At 32.6% G+C, this 21,911-nt stretch overlaps 1 protein-coding gene and 1 long non-coding RNA gene across 4 annotated transcripts; one reads left to right on the top strand and one right to left on the bottom strand.

Moving 5' to 3' along the window:
- Positions 1-1,369: 1,369 nt before the first annotated feature.
- Positions 1,370-2,375, bottom strand: LOC118048925 (uncharacterized). The gene is made up of 2 exons (XR_004687573.2): positions 1,684-2,375; positions 1,370-1,536 (listed from the first exon to the last, which is right to left on the bottom strand). It is a non-coding gene; the product is annotated as an uncharacterized lncRNA (long non-coding RNA).
- Positions 2,376-6,132: 3,757 nt separating this feature from the next.
- Positions 6,133-21,441, top strand: LOC118048909 (DNA mismatch repair protein MSH1, mitochondrial). 3 transcript variants are annotated; one of them, XM_035058761.2, is made up of 22 exons: positions 6,133-6,368; positions 6,466-6,585; positions 6,703-6,800; positions 6,890-6,965; positions 7,114-7,233; positions 8,034-8,081; positions 8,579-8,643; positions 9,318-9,403; positions 9,510-9,674; positions 10,177-10,286; positions 10,371-10,476; positions 10,578-10,653; positions 12,152-12,210; positions 13,329-13,396; positions 14,207-14,380; positions 15,419-15,625; positions 17,103-17,359; positions 17,482-17,625; positions 18,525-18,582; positions 19,260-19,559; positions 19,692-20,420; positions 20,670-21,441. In XM_035058761.2, exons 1-22 carry the CDS (start codon positions 6,336-6,338, stop codon positions 20,895-20,897), a joined length of 3,327 nt encoding a protein of 1,108 aa, XP_034914652.1. In that variant the 5' UTR covers positions 6,133-6,335; the 3' UTR covers positions 20,898-21,441. The 3 variants fall into 3 exon arrangements, with proteins under 3 accessions (XP_034914652.1, XP_034914650.1, XP_034914651.1); XM_035058759.2 differs by having other exon boundaries at positions 6,447-6,585; XM_035058760.2 differs by lacking the exon at positions 8,034-8,081 and having other exon boundaries at positions 6,447-6,585.
- Positions 21,442-21,911: the final 470 nt, after the last annotated feature.

The raw sequence follows: 21,911 nt of genomic DNA, 5'->3' as shown, positions 1-21,911 counted from the left end.
TCTTGACTTTAAATGGCGAGATGGATATTTCATTGTTAATTGCTAAGTAAAATGCTTTGACCTTTTAGAGTTTCTCATATTAAAAAAATGTGAAATGTTTTGTGAATTTTATGTCAGGTTTCATGAATATTGTGCTTATATATTTCTTAGTTTTTTAATGTTATCCGTGATACATTATTATTATAACTATAAAAAAAACACTAAACACATATGTGTCTTTTAATTTAGAAAAAAACATTGCTCATATTTCATCGTGGATTTTCAGTTTAATTTTTTTTTAATTTAATTCTTAAACTTTGTATTTGAGCGATTGCATCATTTTGGATATGTATTAAATGACAAGTGGCTCAAATTTGCTGACCAAGGACAAAGTTAAAATAACAAGAATTAGTGTGAAAAATGAGCTAAAAATAAATAGTTGGTTCAAAGTTTTTATTAAGAGTTCAATCTAGTTCTTCAACTTTTCAGGTTATACTTATTTGGTCCCTTAATTTTACCACAATTTGATTTATGTACAAAAGTTCAACTCTATTTTTTTCTTATCAAACCAATTCATGTCCTCAAAAAACGCAAAAAAAACACCTCAAAATCCAAAACCAAAAATCTTTTCGAGTTTTTTTTTTAAGCATTTTAAAGATAAAAAAAAAACACCAAATTCAAACTCATCTCATTACATGAAATCATTTGACACAAAAATCAATCATTTTAGTGGTTGAAATCACCATCAATGATAACTTTCTTTATCTATGTCAGAATTCGACGAGTCCCTCCCTCTCCACCGCTAAAAAATAAAAAAAATTAAATTTTATATCAAAATTAAATTTTAAAAAATTAAAAGGACCAGTTATCTAAAAACCAAAAAATAACAAAAGGATGAAAATAACTTTTTAAGACAAATTTCTAAATAGCTATACATTTCACCTATTTTTTTCACTTTAATTATCTATTTTTCAATTCAACATTTCCTCCCAACAAAATATGCAATTAAATACTAATTTGAACTTAAAAATACTAAATCATGTAAAATAAAAAATCGAGTATCAAAATAAAAATTCTTAAAAATTACTGCTCAAATCTATAAGTGATATGTAAAATAATGAACAGGAATGATGCTATAATAAAAGCAAAAGCTCTTTCAATATTTATTAATTAGGTGGAATAATTCATGTTTAAGTTTTGAAATTCTTTTTGTAGTTACATCAGGTTTTGATCGGTTGCAAGTTAATCCATCTTGACAACTTTCAAGTTTGCTGAATTCATCAACCCTAACAACATTTTTTTTTTGTTTTTTCAAGAAGAAAGATGTTAATTTTATTTTTTAGAAACTTATTCTTCAACAAAAGAAGAAGAAGAAGAAAGGGATAATTAAAAAAAAAAAAAAAGCCTTTTTTCACCAAGTAAAACAGTAGCAGAGAACATGGTCACTACGAGACTGCTGGCTACATACAGCTTCTTTGCCAGTGAATTGTCTAAGCACTCCTCTTCCATGTAAATTCTCATGGAATTCAGCAAACTTCCATGTACACCGTTTTGCCCCTGCAAGCATATGAACTTCATTATAAAACAGCACCATAAGATCCAATTGTCGGCTGAGAAGATCATCTTAAAAAATCTCATGTTTGCTCGCTAGAACCAACTATCAGCAACGATCTTCCTGCAACCATCATCTTCTCGCTTACATACCTTGTTCTTATCAACAACCCTCGCCGTATCCGCCATCAAATTCCTCTCACAAATACTTGCACACGGCACCAAACTCCGTCCCACAAAGATTTTTGGTAGACCCGTGAGATGCATAAGGATTGTCTCGTCAAAGGATCTGATACACAAACCCAACCAACCACCAACACAATCCCCTCGATAAATCATCACGGATCAACAGCCCGAAGCCTCCCTCTCCAACGCCGTCACCAACAACTACTGCCCAGACATAGTAGTACCCCCCCAACTACCGTTTTAGATTGGGTTGTGATTTAGTGCGATAGAGGTTGGTTTAGTGTGTTGGTACGGTGGTGGTGGTTGGCGAGGCTAATTCAGTCTGGTAGGGGTCACACGACTGCTGACTGAGTTGTTATTTTTGGGAGCGACAGAAAGAGGGAGTTCTGGGTTATGGTCTGATACTACAGGCAATTTCATTTTTTTTTTTTTTTTTTTTGTTCAATCCAGTACGTAAACCACAGCCAAATTAGGCAGTTACCAAGCAAAAAAAATAAAATTGATGAACTAACATGGGAATAAAAAGTTTTGATAAAATAAAATATTTTTAAAAATCATGATTTTTAATGGTAACGTGTAACTAAATATGTTTTTAAATTGCAGTATTAATTAAATATTATGGCTGAAAATCATAAATTTTTTTTAATTATATCACAATTCATAATTATAACATCTATTAAATTCAAGACTAATCAGTAAACTAGTTTGTAAGGATCAATTAAACTGGCCAATTAATTCTTAAAAAAATAAGTAAATTATCAACAGCAGGCTACAAAACGAGATTTCTAAAATCTAAAGGTCCGATGGTTGGTAGGAGGTGAGAATTACAAGAAAAACAACATCTTAAAATTTTTGTAAAAATTTGAGTGTAATCCAACGATCAAATAAAAAGTTATGGCATTTTCGAGCTATCACTTTACTTAGACGCGACCCGACCTTTTATTGGACTTGGACATGTCACACTGATCCATAAATGCATTTTCTAGGCTATTCACGTAATATGTCTAAGACATGTATTCATCCACTTATAGCAAACTCATACTTAACTACTCAAAATCTTTTATTATATCAGGTTTGATTATATCATCAATAGTGAAAAATAAAGGATAATTACCTTGTAAACAATAATTTTTTGAGATTTTAATTGAAATCTGTTTTTTAATCCACAAGTTGTATAAAAATATATATTTTAACTCGTACAATATATTTGAAAAAAAAATTCAAAAAATTATTGCTTTTGTCTGAAACGGTAAACTACTTTATACAACCAGATCAACCGACCGACCAATTAAGCTAGGTATTAGCAATGCGGTTACATATTAAATTGTTTATGTTTAAAATATATTTTATTTTTAAATATTATTACTCTAAAACTATCTTATAACTTTTAAAAATAAAAATTATACATAAAACTAAAAGGTGCGAGGAAATTACTACTTCCTCACGTCCAAATGTATTATGGATTACAATACTAATCAACAATGCATTCATCTCTCTCTTTTTTTTCATTTTTTTTTTTTTTTTTTTCTAACTTTCCCTTATTTTTTTTTGTTTATTTTTTCCTTTTTTTTCCAAAATTACTTTCCTCTTTTTTTTTTCTCCAACTTTCTTCCTTTTCCTTTTTTTTTGTTAATATTTTTTTAAACTATCTTTATTAATTTTACTTTTTTAATATTGAACTGGTTAAAAATTTTGCTACGTAATTTTTTTTCTTTAAAATGTTGTGGATTGCCACGGTGTTTTTCCACATAGTTTTTTTATTTTTCAAATTTATATTTGTCAATTTTTTTTTTTTTTATATTAAGCTGATTGAGAATTTAGTTTTGTATTTTTTAAAAAACATTATTGATTACTGCAGTGTTTCTCCGCATGATTTTTTTTTGTTTTTTTATAATTTTCTTTGAAATTATCTTTTTTTTTTTTATTGTTATAAAACTAAAAGGTATAGGGAAATCATTGTTTCCCCACACCCAAATGCACTCTAGATTACATCAGTAATCTACAGTGCATTCCTCTCTTTTCTTTTCTTTTTTTTCACCTTTTCTTCTTCTTTTTTTTCCAACTTTCACTTTTTTTCTTTTTTTTTCCAAATTACTTTCCTTTTTTTCCCTAACTTTCCTCTTTTTCCTCCTTTTTGTTCATTTATTTTTTTATTCAAAATTATCTTTGTTGATTTTACTTTTTAAATATTGAGTTGGTTAAAATTTTTGCTTTGTGATTTTTTTTTCTTCAAAATACCGTGGATTGCTACGGAGTTTTCCACATAATTTTTCTATTTTATTTTTCAAAATTATATTTGTCACTTTTAATTTTTTTATATTGAGCTTATTGAGAATTTAGTTTTGTAATTTTTTTTATTTAAAACATTGTTAATTGCTACAGTGTTTGCCCACATTGTTTTATTTATTTATTTAGGATTTTCTTTGAAATTATTATTTTTTATTTTATTTTTATAATCCATGATGCATTCCTCTCTTTCTTTTGCACTTTTTTTTTTCAACTTTTCTTTTTTTTTCTTTTTTGTTTCCAACTTTCCTTTTTTTCCTTTGTTTTTGTTCATTTATTTTTTTTTCAAAATTATCTTTGTTGGTTTTACTTTTTAAATATTGAGCTGGTTAAAAATTTTACTTTGTAATTTTTTTCCTTTAAAATACCATGGATTATTACGGTATTTTTCCATGTAATTTTTCTATTTTATTTTTTTATTTTTTCAAATTTATATTTGATGATTTTATTTTATATATATTAAGTTGACTGAGAATTTAGTTTTGTAACTTTTTTCTTTAAAATATTGTTTATTGATACAGTGTTTCTCCCCATGATTTTTTTTTTTGTTTTTTTTATGATTTTCTTCAAAATTATCTTTTGTTATTTTATTTTTTAATATTGAGCTGGTTAAAAGTTACAGTTACAATATGTGAGGAAAGCACTGTAACTTTCCTCGTAAATTACTGTGGATTGCTACAATGTTTTTTCCCACATGATTTTTTTTTCTGTTTGTTATGTTTTTCTCTAAAATTGTTTTTTTCAATTTTATTTTTTAAATATTAAACTGGTTAAGAATTGCAATTATTAGTAAATATAAGTTTTTCCTCACAAAACACTATGGATTGACACAATTTTTCCTTACAAGGTTTTTTTCTAGTTTATTTTGTAGTTTTTTTTTTGCAATATATTTTTTTAAAATTATCTTCGTTGATTTTATTTTTTTAAATAATAAGTTGGTTAGAATTTAATTTTGTAATAAAACTTAGTCACATGGGGAAAACACTATAGTTTTCATCACAAAACATTGTTGAGAATTACAATTATAAGTCATTACAAATAATGTTAAATCATGTGGGAAAACATTGCAGCTTTCATCACAAAATATTGTTAATTACTACAGTGTTTCCAGTATGATTTTTTCCCTTTTTTTGGTGTTTATTTTTGTTATTTTTTAAAAAATTATCTATGTCGATTTGTTTTTTTAATATTAAGTTAATTAATAATTTAACTTTATAATTTTTTTTCTTTAAAACACCGTGAATTGTTGCAGTGTTTTTCTATATGATTTTTTCCAAAATTATCTTTGTCGATTTTTTTTTAATATTGAGTTGGTTAAGAATTATAATTACAACAAAGCTAAATCATGTGGGAAAAGCGTTGTAGTTTTTCTCACAAAACACTACGGATTGCTACAATATTTCTCTAAATGGTTTTTTATCTTATTTTACTGAAAAGTACTGTAGTTTTCCTCGCAAAACACTGTCAATCGCTACAACATTTTTTCTCATAGGTTTTTTCACTTCCAAAATTGTCTTTGTTGGTTTTTTTTTAATATTAAGTTGATAGAAAATTTAGCTTTGTAATTTTTTTTTATTTTTATTAACAGAAAAGCTAAATCATATAGTGAAAACACTGTATTTTTCCTCCCAAAACACTGTAGATTGCTACAAATCATTTTGTTCAGTCTCTAAGCTTTTGATTATCAACACAATTTTTTTTTTCGTCATGAAATATTGGCTCTATAATACTTTTAATTTTTATTATTTATTTAGCGCAGATTCACAATTATAATACTATCAAATATATTTATTTTATAAACTCACGACAATGCGCAGACATTCTATTTCATATTTTATAACTATCATACTTTAAAAGTTTAAGAAGATAAAAATATATTATTTTATTAAATAATATTATTATGTTAATTTTTTAACTTGCTAGCTAATTTTTTAAAAAATCCGTAATCGACGGTGAAAAAGGAAAGATGCTTTTAAAATTTAAGATTTTTTTTTTTTTTTTTTATAATTATTTGGAAAGAAAACGAAGAAAAAAAATCGCCGTTTCGTGACTAGTGGTCCCCACGGTAAAAAAAAAATAGTAGCAATAAATAAGAGCAACCCTTTTGGCATTCTTTTATCTGTTGTTTTGTGGCGGGAAGAGCAGAAGCAATGCAGAGAAACGTCTCAAATCCCCAAAAACCCTAGAATTAGAAATCATCAATTCAATATATTCAATATTCTCCCCAAAACTGAAAGACAAAATTCCAATATGTACTGGTTAGCGACTAGAAATGCCGTCGTTTCACTTCCCAAGTGGCGCTCCTTCGCTCTCCTCCTCAGTGCCCCTTTCAAATGCAGTTCACTTGGCCTGTCGCCACCGCCTTTGTAATTTCTCTCTCTTAATTCAAACTTATATTATATTTTTGTGTTTTAGCATCTAAAAAAATTGTGAAATACTGATAGTTACAGCAGGACCGGACAGGCTCAACCTATTTACTGCTTTAAAAATCCGAAAGGAACTGCAAGAAATAGCAAGAAATCTAAAGCATCCAATAATGTTCTCGACGATAAGGATCTTTCACACATTATATGGTGGAAGGAGGTGAGCTTCCATTTCTTTTCCTCTTCCCTTTCTTTTATTGAAAATGGAATAGAATTGGAAACATGAAATTTTGTTTTATTTCTTTTTGTGCGCGCACGCTCTATTTTATTACCGCAGAATTTGCAGCGGTGTAAGAAGCCTTCCACTGCTAATCTGGTTAAAAGGCTTATGTATTCCAATTTGCTCGGCTTGGATGCTAGCTTGAAAAATGGGAGGTACGCTCTCACAATGCATCTTTAGGTTACTTTTTATTGTTTTGCTGCATAACGACTAATTACGAAAACCTTTAATTTTTCGGTTGCAGTTTGAAGGAAGGAAATCTCAACTGGGAAATATTGCAATTCAAGTCAAAGTTTCCACGCGAGGTTTTGCTCTGCAGGGTTCGTGTTTCATAATCTCCTAAATTGTTCATCCAAGACACAATGAATCCTGTTTGTCTGTCTCCTGTAATATTTATATTGTTCTTTCGCACTACATATCTGTTTATAATTGGTTGATGATAGTCAAGTTAGTGTTTTATGTTTCCAGGTTGGGGATTTCTATGAAGCCATCGGAATAGATGCTTGTATTCTTGTTGAATATGCTGGTTTAAATCCTTTTGGTGGGCTGCGATCTGATAGCGTTCCTAGAGCTGGCTGCCCTGTTGTGGTATTGGATTTACATCCCTCATTTGTTATAGTAGATTTCTTAGATTTAGAATGTTTATGAACTACAGTTTTATTGCAACGTTTGCACATGCCATGTTCATTACTAGTTTTTACAGGAAGGGGAAAAATGTGTAGACTCATGTTTAGCTAACTTATAGCCTCCTATGCCAATTAAGCTGCATTCCCCAAATTGCATGACTAAGCGAAAGTCTTGAGAAGATTTCTTGTTGAGTTTAAGGAATGATGTAATGCACTATTTTGTGATTGGTCAAAATTATGATGCAGCAGAAAGGATGTCTGTTCTGATTCCAGTGTGGCCTCTAGAAGATGGTCCCAGGAGGGATGCTTAATTACTTCCAATTTTGTGTTACTGCGAGACTCTCTCTCTCTCTCTCTCTCTCACACACACACACACACACACACACACACACACACACTTGCATTTATTCAGTTTATCTACATATTGATGTCTTGCTGTTTTTTCATCCTAACCCTATATCAGGTTCTTTGCAGTAGTCCTCTAAGTTACATTCATCTTTTTTCAATAAATAAATAAATAAATAATTCCTAGTTTCTTCAGTTATGTGAAGAAGGATTTTCTATATAGAGGATAGATCTTGTCCCTTTTTTTTCTTTTCTAGAAATCTTGCTTATCCTATTAGTTTAACAAACTTCATGCTTTACCCTTTCTTTTCTTTCCCCCCTGCATTATTTTTTGAAGAATGAGTAAAGATGCTTTCTGTTAATTCTATTCATTCTCATTGATGGTGAAACTTTAATCGTTATAAAATGCTAATGCAGAATCTTCGGCAAACTTTAGATGACTTGACACGTAATGGGTTTTCAGTGGTAAGTATGGAAACTGTCACACAGATCTCCTTTTTTCAGCTAAACATGAAGGTTGTAGAACCTTTCTTCCTTTTAAGCCTATTTATTTAATGTGGCATGGGAGATCAAGTCTTGTGCCTTTATCATGTGCTGCATAAGTTTTATTATTATTTTTTTGGTTGGAAGTGGAAAGGAAAATACTGATAATGTCATGCAATGTGGCATTGAATAATTTAAAATTTCTCAGGGAAAAGTTATATGTTGTGACTACTTTAACATTTTCGATCCTTCTATTTTCCTTCAAGATCAACATTATTTTAGTTTTGCATTACTAAATTGACCCTTTTATTTATTTATTTCATCATGTGGTGTTAATTCAATATCGTTGATTCCAATTAGTTTGGGATTGAGGTTGGTTGTTGTTGTGGTGTTAATTTTATCGTGCCTAATATTACCATTTTAAGGTATGAACCTTTACCGGCTGATTTTGTTCAATGGTTCCATTATGTTTCTTACAGTGCATAGTGGAGGAGGTTCAGGGTCCAACACAAGCTCGTTCACGTAAAGGTCGTTTCATTTCTGGGTAATCACACAGAAAACACCCAGTATTAACGTTGTGCTATCAATGGTGTTGGTGGCCATGGTCTTGTACTTGCCAAAGCAATTTATTCAAAATTGTTCTGGTTACAATGAGACAATAATAAAATATATACTGTAGTTTTAAAGCCTTTTCACCTTGCCCATACTCAAGGAACATGTTTGGAATTAACTTAATTTGTAAAAATGATTCAGTTGAGTTTTGAGTTTGATGTTTGTTTCATGCATTTTCCATGTAAGTTGTTCTTGGTGTGTTGCATTAACATGTTTCTAAAGAAAATAATTTTAATGCTTGGAAGGCATGCTTATGTACTTCTAGTGGGAACAATAATAGTATCTGATACACGCAGATCATTTTGCACTATGTCTCAGTGTTTCGCAAAAGAAAAGGCATTGAGCAAGACCAAAAAACGAAATGCATTATGTGATTTACAATAATTTTTCCATTACGTTTTAAATTTGTGTTTCACTAGGAAGTCTTTTTTTTTTTTTTTGACTTTCTTGCTAGGTTTAGTTACAATAATTGCAATTGAGAAAATTGTAAGAAATGAAGGGATCATATATATTAAAGATAGGCCGTGTTTCTGTTATTCATGTTAAATTTTATTTTTTATTTACAATTTCCATATCTTGTTCTGACTTGTTGCTTTGAGGATTCAGGCATGCACGTCCAGGGAGTCCATATGTTTTTGGACTTGTTGGGGTTGATCACGATCTTGAATTTCCAGAACCAATGCCCGTGGTTGGTATGGAAAACCATCATCATCATTAATCTAGTTATCTCAGTGCATAAAAGATTGGAGGAAAAAAAAAGCGAACTTATCTTTTGTAAAATATTTCTGGCACTTGTAGGGATATCTCAATCAGCAAGGGGTTATTGCATGATCTCAGTCTTAGAGACCATGAAAACATATTCATTAGAGGATGGTCTGACTGAAGAGGCTTTGGTTACCAAGCTTCGTACTTGTCAGTACCACCATCTATTCCTTCATACATCCTTGAGACACAATTCCTCAGGTTTGCACTTTCTTACTTTTGGGGCTTTAACTACTTTCTTGAAATGACACAGTTTGTCTAATAAAAGTTGATATCAATTTTTACTCCCCACATGCCGCATCAATTCTTTTTCCTATTTGAGGCATACCTAAAAATTAGCATTCATGATTTTCTCGAGTGTGATACGAGATTTCACTTGTGGTGTTGCCTCAATTTTCATTATTTCCTTGTCTTAAATGTCAATCACCCCCTTCTTTGGTATTAAAATCTGTGCAGACTAATGGAGAAAGGCAGGTACATCTTATGCTTGGGAACTTAAGCCTAAAAAATGCATCTTTAAGTTTTGCTTCCCTTGCATGGAATATATTATTTTCTTAGTGCTCTGTAGAGCCATATTTGGGTTACTCAGTGGAGGTTCAATTCTTCATTACCAGTGACAACATGCATCTTTTTTCGTTGTTTTTTTTTTCTTCTCTTGCCCATACCATGTACTTTGTTGTTCACAATAGCATCATTTTTGCAGGAACTTGTCGTTGGGGAGAGTATGGTCGGGGTGGCTTGTTGTGGGGAGAATGTAATGACAGATATTTTGAGTGGTTTGAAGGAGATCCTGTCACTGAGCTTTTATTCAAGGTTCAAGCACATTTCTTCTTGTGCTCTTACTATTGTTTGCGCTTTGATTATAGTTACATAATCTAAGAATATCAACACTTTTAGGTCAGGGAGCTTTATGGTCTTGATGATAAAGTTGGGTTCAGAAATGCTTACGTGTCTTCAGAAAACAGGCCCAGACCATTACACCTTGGAACGGCAACACAAATTGGTCAGTTGAACTTTATTTACACAGTTTAATGTTGAATTGTTTCATTAGCACCAGGTTGCGACATGCAAACCAATTCGGCAAGATTTTTTCCATACTGCCAGGTGCCATACCAACAGAAGGAATTCCTTGTTTATTAAAGGTGTTACTTCCATCAAATTGCACAGGTCTACCAGAACTGTAAGTGTGATTTTTCACTCTCATTCTTAAAAGGCTATGTAGAGGCAATAGTTGATGAACGTATCAAATCTATGTTCCTTGTTGCCAAGGAATGAATAAAGTAAAAGGGAGCTTGTCATCCCCACCCACGAAAGGGGTGTATGAAGGATCCATTCAATTTAATTCTCAAAAGAAGAAAAAATACTTGCCCATCCCAACACAAATTTGTACCCAGCGTATGAGTAATGATACCATGATACATTATTTTAGTTGATTAAATTAGAACTTGGTTCTCTAAGAAGGTTCAAGTTCCTTAGTTGCCCCTGAGTTGACTCCTTAGTATTTTGTTTTTTGACCAGAAGTTCAGGAACACCATATATGTACAAAATTCTGGTAGTCATTAGTTCTTGCAAACTAAGTTTTGAGGTGAATTAACTCTTTGAATGTTCATCTAGTGCTTGAAATTTATTTGGGAGCATAATGAGTGCAAATAATTTAAGTGTGATCATTGGCTAGGTAGGCAAGGTATAAAGATCCTTTTCAGTGTGTTGTGATAAGGATCCTCTATTAATTTTTTATTTTGAAACTTTAAGAGTGTCATTATTTTATTGGTCAGATCTTAAAAATTGTTGTATTACTAGTATTATTGAGCAGAAGTTGACTATTGACAATATAGTTGCAGTCTTGAGAAAACTTGTGAAACAAAAGAAAGTCAGCTATTGGAGCTGAGCTTTTCAAATGCACTCTTGTACTTCTTTTTGTTTCTTAGTGATTTCACTTTTTGAATGTTTGGTAAAGAAAAGGAATGTTCTATTCTCAATTGTCTTTTGGCTTGCTAGCAACAAAATATTATCCTTAGTTTAATGTTAATAGTTGTCTTAAGTTCAGCTTTGTGCGCCCCTACCAGATTTTATTATTGCGAACTCTTTGAAATTTATGTTTTGATGCTTTCCTTGGAATGGTAGACATGAAAGTATTGTGCCTTGAAGACTGCTTTGCAGTTCATCCAAAAGAATGGATGAGGTTTCTCGGGTTAAGGAAGCTGAGAATTTTAAAGCAAGAATTATCAAATGTAGTACTTCAGGAAATTGGTCATTCCGATCTGTATTTTCCTTTTTGAGGATGTTTGTAGGGACAGGAGAGTGGATGTTGATTGAGGTGATGAAACATCAAAACTAGTTCAAGTTATGCAAATCTATGTATGCACCTTTTCTTTCATGCGTAGAGCCATTAAATTCTAAAATTGGTTCAATTTGTACATATAATTGTTTATATGGTAGTGGAATTTCTATCTTGCCAAGCCATTTTTTATCTTCCACTTCAAAGAAGCTTTCCTCAAGCTTCCTTTGTTTCTGTTTTCATTTTTATTAGAACTATGTTCTTCAAGATAGCTTTGCATGAAGTTTATCTTTTCCTTGGTCTATCTAGAAGATGAAGGTGCACACACTTTTCTGTTCCCTTGCTGTCTTTGCAATGCAATAAGGCTCATGTTTAATTAATATTTTTCATGATCTCTCAGGTATGTTAGAGATATGCTTCTCAACCCTCCTGCTTATGAAATTGCATCAACAATTCAAGGTGAGTTCTGATATGTATTTTATATAGGCTATTTATTGGTTGTTGAATTGCATCAAAATGAAGTTCATGGTTGAAATGACTTTAGCTCATTTTCTTGTAAATTATTTTGTTTGAGTTTAATTCCAAAAAAGTTGCTTGCTGTCTCTCTTAACAATTGGAAATATTTCACGATTTAATCTTCATACTAATCTTAATTTAGAAACGCTTTGGGTGCTGGAAGTGTATTCATTTCAGCTGAATTATTAAATACTGTGATTTCCTTTTGTTCGTATGCACAAATATAGATTCCAGTGAAGGGTAAATTTGACTTTTGCTGCATAATGTTATTTTTATCATGTTACACTTTGGTTTTTGTATGATGTATACTCTTCCTATCTTGTGATTAAATATGTTTCTATTGAAACTTAAAATGAAAAACAATATCATTTATTGTTATTTGAGAAGACAACAAAGGTAAATATCATTGTCAGAAGGAATTTGCATATTTCTTAAAACATATCTTAAAATAAAAAAATAAAAATAAATTGGGCTTTGATAAGGCTAATTCCAACGTCACCCTTTAAAAAAAACACTTTTCTAACAAATAATTCCATTTGATAACATCGTTACACGCACTATAAAAATATTGCATTTGGAGTAAGTAATTATAATAATAATAAAAAAGAGTAGTTAAATAATGAAAAAGCAGAAATAAGGCTTTTCTTAAATATTTAAATATGCAATTCAATCCCCCACATCACTCATGTTAGTGATTATGTGACACTCATGACCATCAATTGGGCCAATTTATCACAGAAATAAAAACAAAAAGATAATGTAGACAAACAGTTCTTGATGCAAATGAAGTTTACATTATTTTAGACCATAATAAAATAAAAATAGTTAGTTATTGCAAACCTGTCAAATTTAATAGGAAAAGGCAATACGTCTTGCTAGAAATAAGTTATACTGAGCAGTGCATAATGGAAAAATTTAACTAGCAATATTTCAGGGCAGTTTATGGGATTTCCCCTTTGAATTTATTTTGTTCTGTTTTAGTCTATTGAATTTCTGCTGTTCTTATGCCTTATGGTAGTGCCAATCATGTTCTTATGTACTATTTTATTCTTGTTTGGCAGCAACATGCAAACTTATGAGCAATATAACATGCTCAATTCCGGAGTTCACTTGTGTGTCCTCTGCAAAGGTTGTTTTTAAATTACCTTTTTAATATGTTTGATGTAAAATAACTGCATGTTGCATTCTTTTGCTTCCTTTTTGTTTACTGTTTAATCTTAATTTTGGCTTCCATCTTCACTGGAATTAGAGTTATTATGGAATGTAGTACATGAGTTTCCTTTCCCATTAATGCTTTGTTAGGCTCTTTATTCACCATATTTCATTGTTTTAGGATTTTGCTATGATTTCTTGATGACTGATTAAAATTGTTTGTTAAATTGTAACGGTGAATTGACTGAATTCAAATCATGTGTTTGGGAGGGCACGGTTCTTTTGTTTTACTTGATAAATATAGAATTTATAATAGATAAGAACTGCAATTTTTAAGTCACATTCACGATGCTGAGGGCAAGATTGAATCTGGAAATTTCTTAAAAGTTTGTTGGAGTTTCAGACACTTTGACCTGGACTCTTGCTATGATGGTTAAGTGATTACCCTCGTTAAAAATTCAAAAACAATAAGCTCTTAAAATTTGAGCTTGTTAATTTGTATGAAGAAATTATTACCCAGTTGTAAAAGTGCATTTGATGGATTGAAACCATTGTTTATTGTAATATCTGTTCCTGCTACTTGCCTTTAATGCACCCTGAAAGTAATAATGGTTGCATGAACTCAATCAGTATGAAGATGATAACAACATAATATGTTTACTGTTGCCTAATTCGGCAAAATGTATGGTCATCATTTTTTATTAATATATTTTTTTAAGATATCCATGCTGAATCTCTAAAAACTTTCAAATTCTGTATCTGATTCTTGGTTTCTTATGTGATGCAGCTTGTGAAGCTACTTGAACAGAAGGAAGCCAATCATATTGAGTTTTGTAGAATAAAAAATGTACTTGATGAAATATTGTTCATGTATAGAAACTCTGAGCTCAATGAAATACTGAAATCATTGATGGATCCTGCTTGGATGGCAACTGGTTTGAAAATCGACTTTGAGACATTAGTAAGTGGAAGCATCCTGTTCTATATGTTATTGATACCCTTTCAATAAACTTCTTCCTTTACCTTGTTAAATAAACAAACACTAGTTTATGCTTTTGATGTTGGGATGGGTGTGATGCATTAAATGAAGAACATTGGATTTTATCTTGTATGGTTGCCTTGTTTACGATGCAATATGTGCTGATGTTCACCAAAATATAACATTAGCTGTTCAGTAATGCAGAGGAAAAACTTGAATCTGACATTTGAAGTAGTCATGGAGTGTGGTATATTTTTTGTTAGAATTTGGAACTTCTATTTTTATTTATAAACTTCTTTTGTATATATCAGACCAATTTAATATCTATCAACAAATTTAATATCTTGGCAGTCTCAAGGCTGCTTCAATGCTGCAGTGTTTTTTTATTTTTCTCATCTTTCTTGTTGTTTTCTGTAATTGATGCAACTTCCAAGGCAGTGGTGGAACGCCACCACTTTGCGTAGGAGGGCCATTGAGAAAAAAGTACCTTTTAAGGAGTTGAATAACATAGATTATGGGTGAAAAATTATCATAACTTTGAGAAAATTTATTAGGTTAGGGATTGCTATTGGGAGGGGCTCTCCCAAGGAATTTCCAAGGTTCCAAGGACTCTTATGGATTTAATGCTCCTGTCAAGATCCTACTTTCTCTATTTTTTTTTTGTTCCTTTTAACAAGAAACATTTTATTAATTTGTTTATTTCCCGTAATTATATCTCCAATGCTAATTAGAATTTTTAAAGAAATATTGACACCTCAAGCAGATATTCCATTTGGATCACTTGGATTAATGCTTTAGTATTTTTAGCGTAAGTTGTAGCCTTTTGAACAAGATCTCATGTGCTGATAGTTGTAACAAGCTTTTCAATTTGTGGCAGTAAAATCTAGTGCCATTGTATTTGCGTCTACAGCTAGTTAAACATGACCCAACAGTAATGTTTTTGGCATGTTTTCTTTTTTCTTCTTGTATGGATTTCCTGGTTCAGTAAGCTGTGTTCAATATTATTGTTGTTTTTTCCAGGTTAATGAATGTGAATGGGCTTCAGCCAGAATTTCTGAAATGATTTCCCTAGATGGTGAAAGTGACCAAAAGATAAGTTCTTGTCCTGTTGTACCAAGTGAATTTTTTGAGGATATGGAGTCTTCATGGAAAGGTCGTGTGAAGAGGGTCCATATAGAGGAGGAATTTTCAGAAGTGGAAAAGGCTGCGCAGGCCTTATCTTTAGCAGTAAGTCTCTGGAATAAAACTTTTCATGCTATGAGTAGACACCTTGCTTCTTACCCTAATTGTTCAATGCTCCTAGAAGAGTATTTATTTTTTCTGTTTTTATGCTCTTGATGGTATATTTATAAACTCGTGGCTATCTGCTTTGTCTATTCTTTTTTATTTTAGTTTGTAGTTCATTACTGAATCAGAAATTCACTGTCGTGCACAATCCATATCATGCATATTTATGAGTTTATCAGCAACTCCAGTCTTGGTTCATAGTGCTTTATATTTAATAGCTCACAGTATGACTCTGGAGGCCCATGGTGTATCATCAATTTTATGTTAAGATATTTGACAAATTATCTGAAAAGGCGGATGATAAAGCCAAACTAGAGAGGGTAATTTGAGCAGCCTTAGACCAACTGACATGTTAAAGCTTAATCTAAAAAGGAAGTGGAAAAACGAGATGCTGTGACAAGAGAAGATAGACCATTTAGTGTTTTAGACTGAATGGGCAGCCCTCAACTAAAGGGGCATTTATACTTATTTTTAAAAATCTAAGAAGATGAGAAGGTAGAATAGGATGCTCTGTACAAAAAATATACCTGTGCAATCTGAATTAGTCTCAGGCACTATGTCTCAATGCCATAATGTCTTAAATATATTTCTGCATAGTTATATTTTCAACAATCCCTTATCTGATCGATGCCTTTTTTCTGTTAAATGATATCCCCTTCACTTCTTTCCTTGCACTGCCCCTGTTTTTGGGGATGTCCATGAACCAACTAACCTGTTCTATATAAATTGACTTGCTATATCGAGTTAGGACGAGTGATTGGTCTATAAAATTTAAAATAACTGGCACAGGATGGTAAGTGGTGGGATCTTGATTTCTTCTACTACGAATATTCTACCTGATTCACTCATTAATTTAAAATAGGTGAATTTTCATTTCACAGTAGGTAAATAAGTGCAGACATTGGATCTCCTAAAGTGTCAGAACTCTTTCTTAATCGATAACTTCTAATGAGCATGGAACTTTGGAAGCCATGTTAAGACCAGTGTTTTTCAGCTTAGATTCTTGCCAATGGCAAGAATCAGTATCATGTTCTATCCTATTTCTTGAGCTCTATGGATCATTATCTTTTTTTAAAATATCTAACTTCTCACATAGTGATATTTGGCGGGTCTTGTAATTGGAATGGATAGACATTGGTGGATTGATATCATGTATTTTTATTATCTCAACAACTATTCCATAAACAACATAATCTGCTGGTGCAGAAAGATTTATTTTGGCATCTCCTGTATAAAAAAAGTTGACACTTCTGATCAACCTTGGAATTTTATGACTTACTTGACCTGACTAAATTTGTCATCTTTAGGGTGTTTTTTATTTATTATTAATTTGCTTGTTAATTAATATGGATAATATGATACGGGTATGCAGCATATTCCTTTGTTCATAAAATATTGGCTTCCATCATTGTTGTAGGTCACTGAAGATTTCATTCCTATCATTTCAAGAATAAAAGCAATCACATCCCCCTTTGGTGGTCCAAAGGGAGAAATATTGTATGCTCGAGAGCATGAAGCTGTTTGGTTCAAGGGAAAACGGTTTGCACCAGCAGTATGGGCTGGTACCCCTGGGGAAGAACAAATTAAACAGCTTAAACCTGCTGTAGATTCTAAAGGTAGAAAAGTTGGCGAAGAATGGTTCACTACAATTAAGTTGGAGGATGCTTTAATGAGGTGTGCTATTTTTACTTGAAGCTATGAAAAAAGATTTCTTTGATCTTCCCCTTTCACTTTCTTAGATTCTGTTCTGTATTTAGTTCTGTTTCAAAAATCAACTCATGCCACCTCTGTTTCAGGTATCATGATGCAGGCGAGAAAGCAAAAGCAAAGGTTTTGGAATTGTTGAGGGGGCTTTCCGCTGAGTTACAAACAAAAGTCAATATCCTTGTCTTTGCATCAATGGTGCTTGTCATTGCAAAGGCATTATTTGCTCATGTGAGGTTGGTTTCATATTTTTGGGAAGTTATGAGTTTGAGCATAATTTCATTGTTAATCTTATCAGAAACTATTTTATTACTGTTTGATAAATGATATTGTCTTCTGCAGTGGTGTTTATGTGAAAAGTTTGCTGGAATAGACAAACACAAAAGAGTACAAAATACTTTACAATTTAGTGAATCTACTTGATCCATAATGGAAAGAACAACAACAAAATATTAATCCCCATTTTAATGGACAAGTTCTTATGGATGGGTTAAGAGAATGGGAATGTCAGTTTATGTGTATTGTATTTGGCTGTTGGATAAAAACCTGATTTAGACTAGGCTCACTAGCTATTAGTTACAAACAGTCCATCAGTCTCTGAAATATCCTATCTACCTTCATAAAGCTGATCCGAACCTATCTTCATAAGTTGACCTACATCTTAAATGGTTTGCTCAACCAGCAAACTGTGCAGAAGGCAATTTTTTTATTTGATGTCACAAAGTGATTTGGATGAGTTCATGCCTTTACAAGTTTATACTTTTCAACATCAACTTGTCAATGCATAACTTTTTATCTGGCATATTCTTCCACTGAAATGACAATGCCGCTGCGCGCACGCGCACTCACGAATGTTGTGGGCTACATTTAATGAGGTAGGGTGTTATGCCTGCCCAAACCCAATTGACTTTGGTCATTTTCCTATGGGTTTGGCTGATAATTAACAGCAAGAAAAATCCTTCATTTTTCTATTTTATTATCTCAATTAAAGTTTTTTGGAATATTTTGGGACTTTGTAACCTGAAATGTTGGAGTTGTGAATCTTTTGTTAATTGATTCACTATCATGTCTGACGTTTCCTTGATATTTGGTGTTCTTTGATCCACATCTAATTTTGGTTTCAATTTTATTACAGTGAAGGGAGACGGAGGAAATGGGTTTTTCCCACTCTTACTGGGTTCAATGATTCAAAGGTAGTATGCAACATGTCAATTTCAGGTCAAATTAACATTGCTGTTTTTTGTGTCTGCAGTATAGAACCTGCAAAGCATACTATCTAGCACTATCATTTCACTTCTGCATCAAACAACGAAGATTTTGAATGTACTGTAAATGTTTGTTTCCCATCTCCTGGTTGTACAAAAGTAGCACAAATTTTTTGTGCTTCCATCTATGCTAACGATCAGACATGTACTGCATCATGCTATTGGATCCCTGGTGTGCTCTAATATCAGTACTTCTCATCAGAAGTTATAATTTACTTATTATTAGTGGAGTTGCTTAACTAAAACTAAAAATGGCAACCAGGTGATTGATTTTGTTTTCCTCTGTATTATGTTGCTGTATGACAAAAAACTGAATCATAGAATACTGCGTGGTCCTTTGAAAACATGGATTATTTCAAAGCAAATTTGCTGCACTTGATTCAAATTGTACAATTTCCTGCATTTCTGATCACCTGGCCTAGTAGTGTTCAGTGTCTGATGTCGTGCTACTTGGAAACTTTATTCAAGGATGTTTCTTTAGCTGTAGCTGTTATACTTGATGGATATGTCACACTAAGGCCCTACAATATTTTATCGTATTGTAAGATTTTATCTCATCAAGCTGCTATGCATTTGTTAGTCTCTGATGCTGATGGTTTGAGCAGGGTGTGAAATCCTCGGATGGTGCAAACAGGATGAAATTTGTTGGTCTGTCTCCATATTGGTTTAATGCTGCAGAAGGCAGTGCTGTACAGAATACAGTGGATATGCAGTCCTTGTTTCTTTTGACAGGACCAAATGGAGGTGGTAAATCTAGTTTGCTTCGATCAATCTGTGCATCTGCATTACTTGGAATATGTGGACTTATGGTTCCTGCAGAATCAGCTTTGATTCCTAACTTCGATTCTATAATGCTTCACATGAAATCTTACGACAGTCCTGCTGATGGAAAAAGTTCATTTCAGGTATTGACTTTTTTATGCCCCATTACAATTTATGTAGTTTTTTAATCTCTTGCTAATTGTTTTGTACCCTGCCGATTGGGTTGTAGAGATGTGGTTGTTTGAGTTTTTCTTTATCTTGTTTTAATGTCTCAGGTGGAAATGTCAGAAATCCGGTCACTTGTAACTGGAGCCTCATCAAGAAGCCTTGTGCTTGTAGATGAAATATGTCGAGGAACAGAAACAGCGAAGGGTGCTTGTATTGCTGGAAGCATTGTTGAAACTCTTGATAGAATTGGTTGTCTTGGAATTGTGTCCACGCATTTGCATGACATCTTTGATTTGCCACTTGATACCAGCAACACTGTGTATAAAGCAATGGGAACAGAGTATGTGGATGGACGAACAAAACCAACTTGGAGGTTGATAGATGGGATTTGCAGAGAAAGTCTTGCTTTTGAAACAGCTAAGAAGGAAGGAATCCCTGAAAGTATAATCCAAAGAGCTGAAGACCTGTATTTTTCAGCTTATGCTAAAGGAGTTATTTCAGGAAAGACAATCAACAGTGCTGGACAGTTTTCTTCTGATAGGATTGTTAATGATTCTGATGAAGCCCATTTATCCAGTGGAACCACAGCTTCTCTTCATCCTAGTACCCATTCAACAAAGGCAGTGGATACTGTGGAGAAGAAAGATATTGAAAATGCTATTACAATGATATGCCAGAAGAAGCTGATTGAGCTCTACAAACAGAAAAACACATCAGAAGTTGTATCATTCCACTGTGTTGCCATTGGTGCCAGGGAACAGCCACCTCCATCAACAATCAGTGCTTCATGTGTCTATGTGATGTTGAGACCGGACAAGAAGCTATATGTTGGAGTGGTACTTTCTTTTAACATATTCCTTTCCTGTTATCATTTTTGAGCTCACACTCGGACATTGGTCATCGCATGAGGGTTTATATTTTTTTTCATTGATTCGAAATGGCTATAAAAATAACCCAGATATACCAGGGTGTGATAACTTAATAAACCTTCATTTCCAGCATCTGGTTATGGATTAAGCTCATCAATTTGATTTATTGAGTTTCAACTCTTATTAATTACACTCTTTGCTCAATTTTTGCCACAGACGGATGATCTTGGAAGCCGAATCCGTTCACATCGTTCAAAGGAAGGAATGGACAATGCTGCTTTTCTTTATTTCATAGTCCCTGGAAAGAGTATTGCTTGCTTACTGGAAACTCTTCTCATCAACCAGCTTCCTATTAAAGGATTCAAACTGACTAATGTGTCTGATGGTAAGCATCGGAATTTCGGCACAACCAATCTCTCTCTGGAAAGTGTGACTGTTCATTAATGCATCAACAGCTTTATCGATTCGCTTTTTGGAGAAGCTGCTATGATGGGAGAAAATCCTGTGAAATCCCATCCTATGTATATGAGAAAGAAGCGATGGACAATACCTCTTTTCTTTATTTTATAGTTCCCGGAGAGAGCATTGCTTGACACTGGAAACTCTTATCATCAACCAGCTTCCTGCTAAAGGCTTCAAACTGGCTGGTGTTGCTAATGGTAAATAGCTGAAACTTGGCACCACCATGTCTGTGGAGGTAGGTGTGATTTTCCATTAATGCATCAACTTTATTTCTTCGCCTTGGCAGAAGCTCTGCTATGATGGGAGGAAATGCCATCCAATTCCATCCTTTGTATATGGAAAGGAGAATTTTCCCGTCACATGTATATGGCAAGTGATATGGAAGCAATGTAGCGGTGGCTGCAGCAATTTTGTTTTTGATCCCAGTTGCTCCACTAGCACGAGCAGTAGTTGTAACTCGTATGCTGGCCCAGTGAAGAGGGCAAATCTGTTGCGCAATGATTTATTTTTGGAAACGATTTAATTATGCAACTGTGCTCAATGCCTCAAGCAAGTATCCTGCCCCTGGATTTTCTTGAACTGAAGCTCTTAAAAACACGGAAAGCAGGTCCATGAGAAGTGATGGTTAGTCATTAGACTCGCTTGCCTGCCAGTAGTCTGGTCTTTTCATTGTGGTGTCGTTAATTATGTGCGTAAAAAGGTGTTGCACTACAAAAAATTAAAAATTAAAAATAAAAATCAGTTCCATTTGGCCGAGCAATCACAGCCCTCTTCTTAATATCATTGAAGATTAATAACATTGAAGATGTAGATTTGTTTGTTTGCTGAAAATTGTTATTTTTTAAAAAATAAATTTTAAAAAAATAAATTATTTTTAATGTTGGATAGTGTTATAAAAAATAAATTAAAAAATACTTTCTAGTGTTTGGTTATGTTGAGCTAAAAAATAATTTATTAATATTTTTTTTAAGTTTATTAAAATAATAAGGAATAAAT

Source organism: Populus alba, chromosome 10, assembly GCF_005239225.2.
Source record: "Populus alba chromosome 10, ASM523922v2, whole genome shotgun sequence".
NCBI classification, from domain to species: Eukaryota; Viridiplantae; Streptophyta; class Magnoliopsida; order Malpighiales; family Salicaceae; genus Populus; species Populus alba.
The sequence above is the reverse complement of the archived record's forward strand: the minus strand, read 5'-3'. Positions and strand labels throughout refer to the sequence as shown.

What these genes read in the sequence shown, in the direction of transcription:
- LOC118048909 (XM_035058759.2), top strand. Translation starts at nt 6,253, where the DNA reads ATGTACTGGTTAGCGACTAGAAATGCCGTCGTTTCACTTCCCAAGTGG. An exon ending in CTTGAGACACAATTCCTCAG is followed by an intron (nt 9,675 to 10,176) that starts GTTTGCACTTTC and finishes TCATTTTTGCAG; the next exon opens with GAACTTGTCGTTGGGGAGAG. An exon ending in TGGAACGGCAACACAAATTG is followed by an intron (nt 10,477 to 10,577) that starts GTCAGTTGAACT and finishes CCATACTGCCAG; the next exon opens with GTGCCATACCAACAGAAGGA.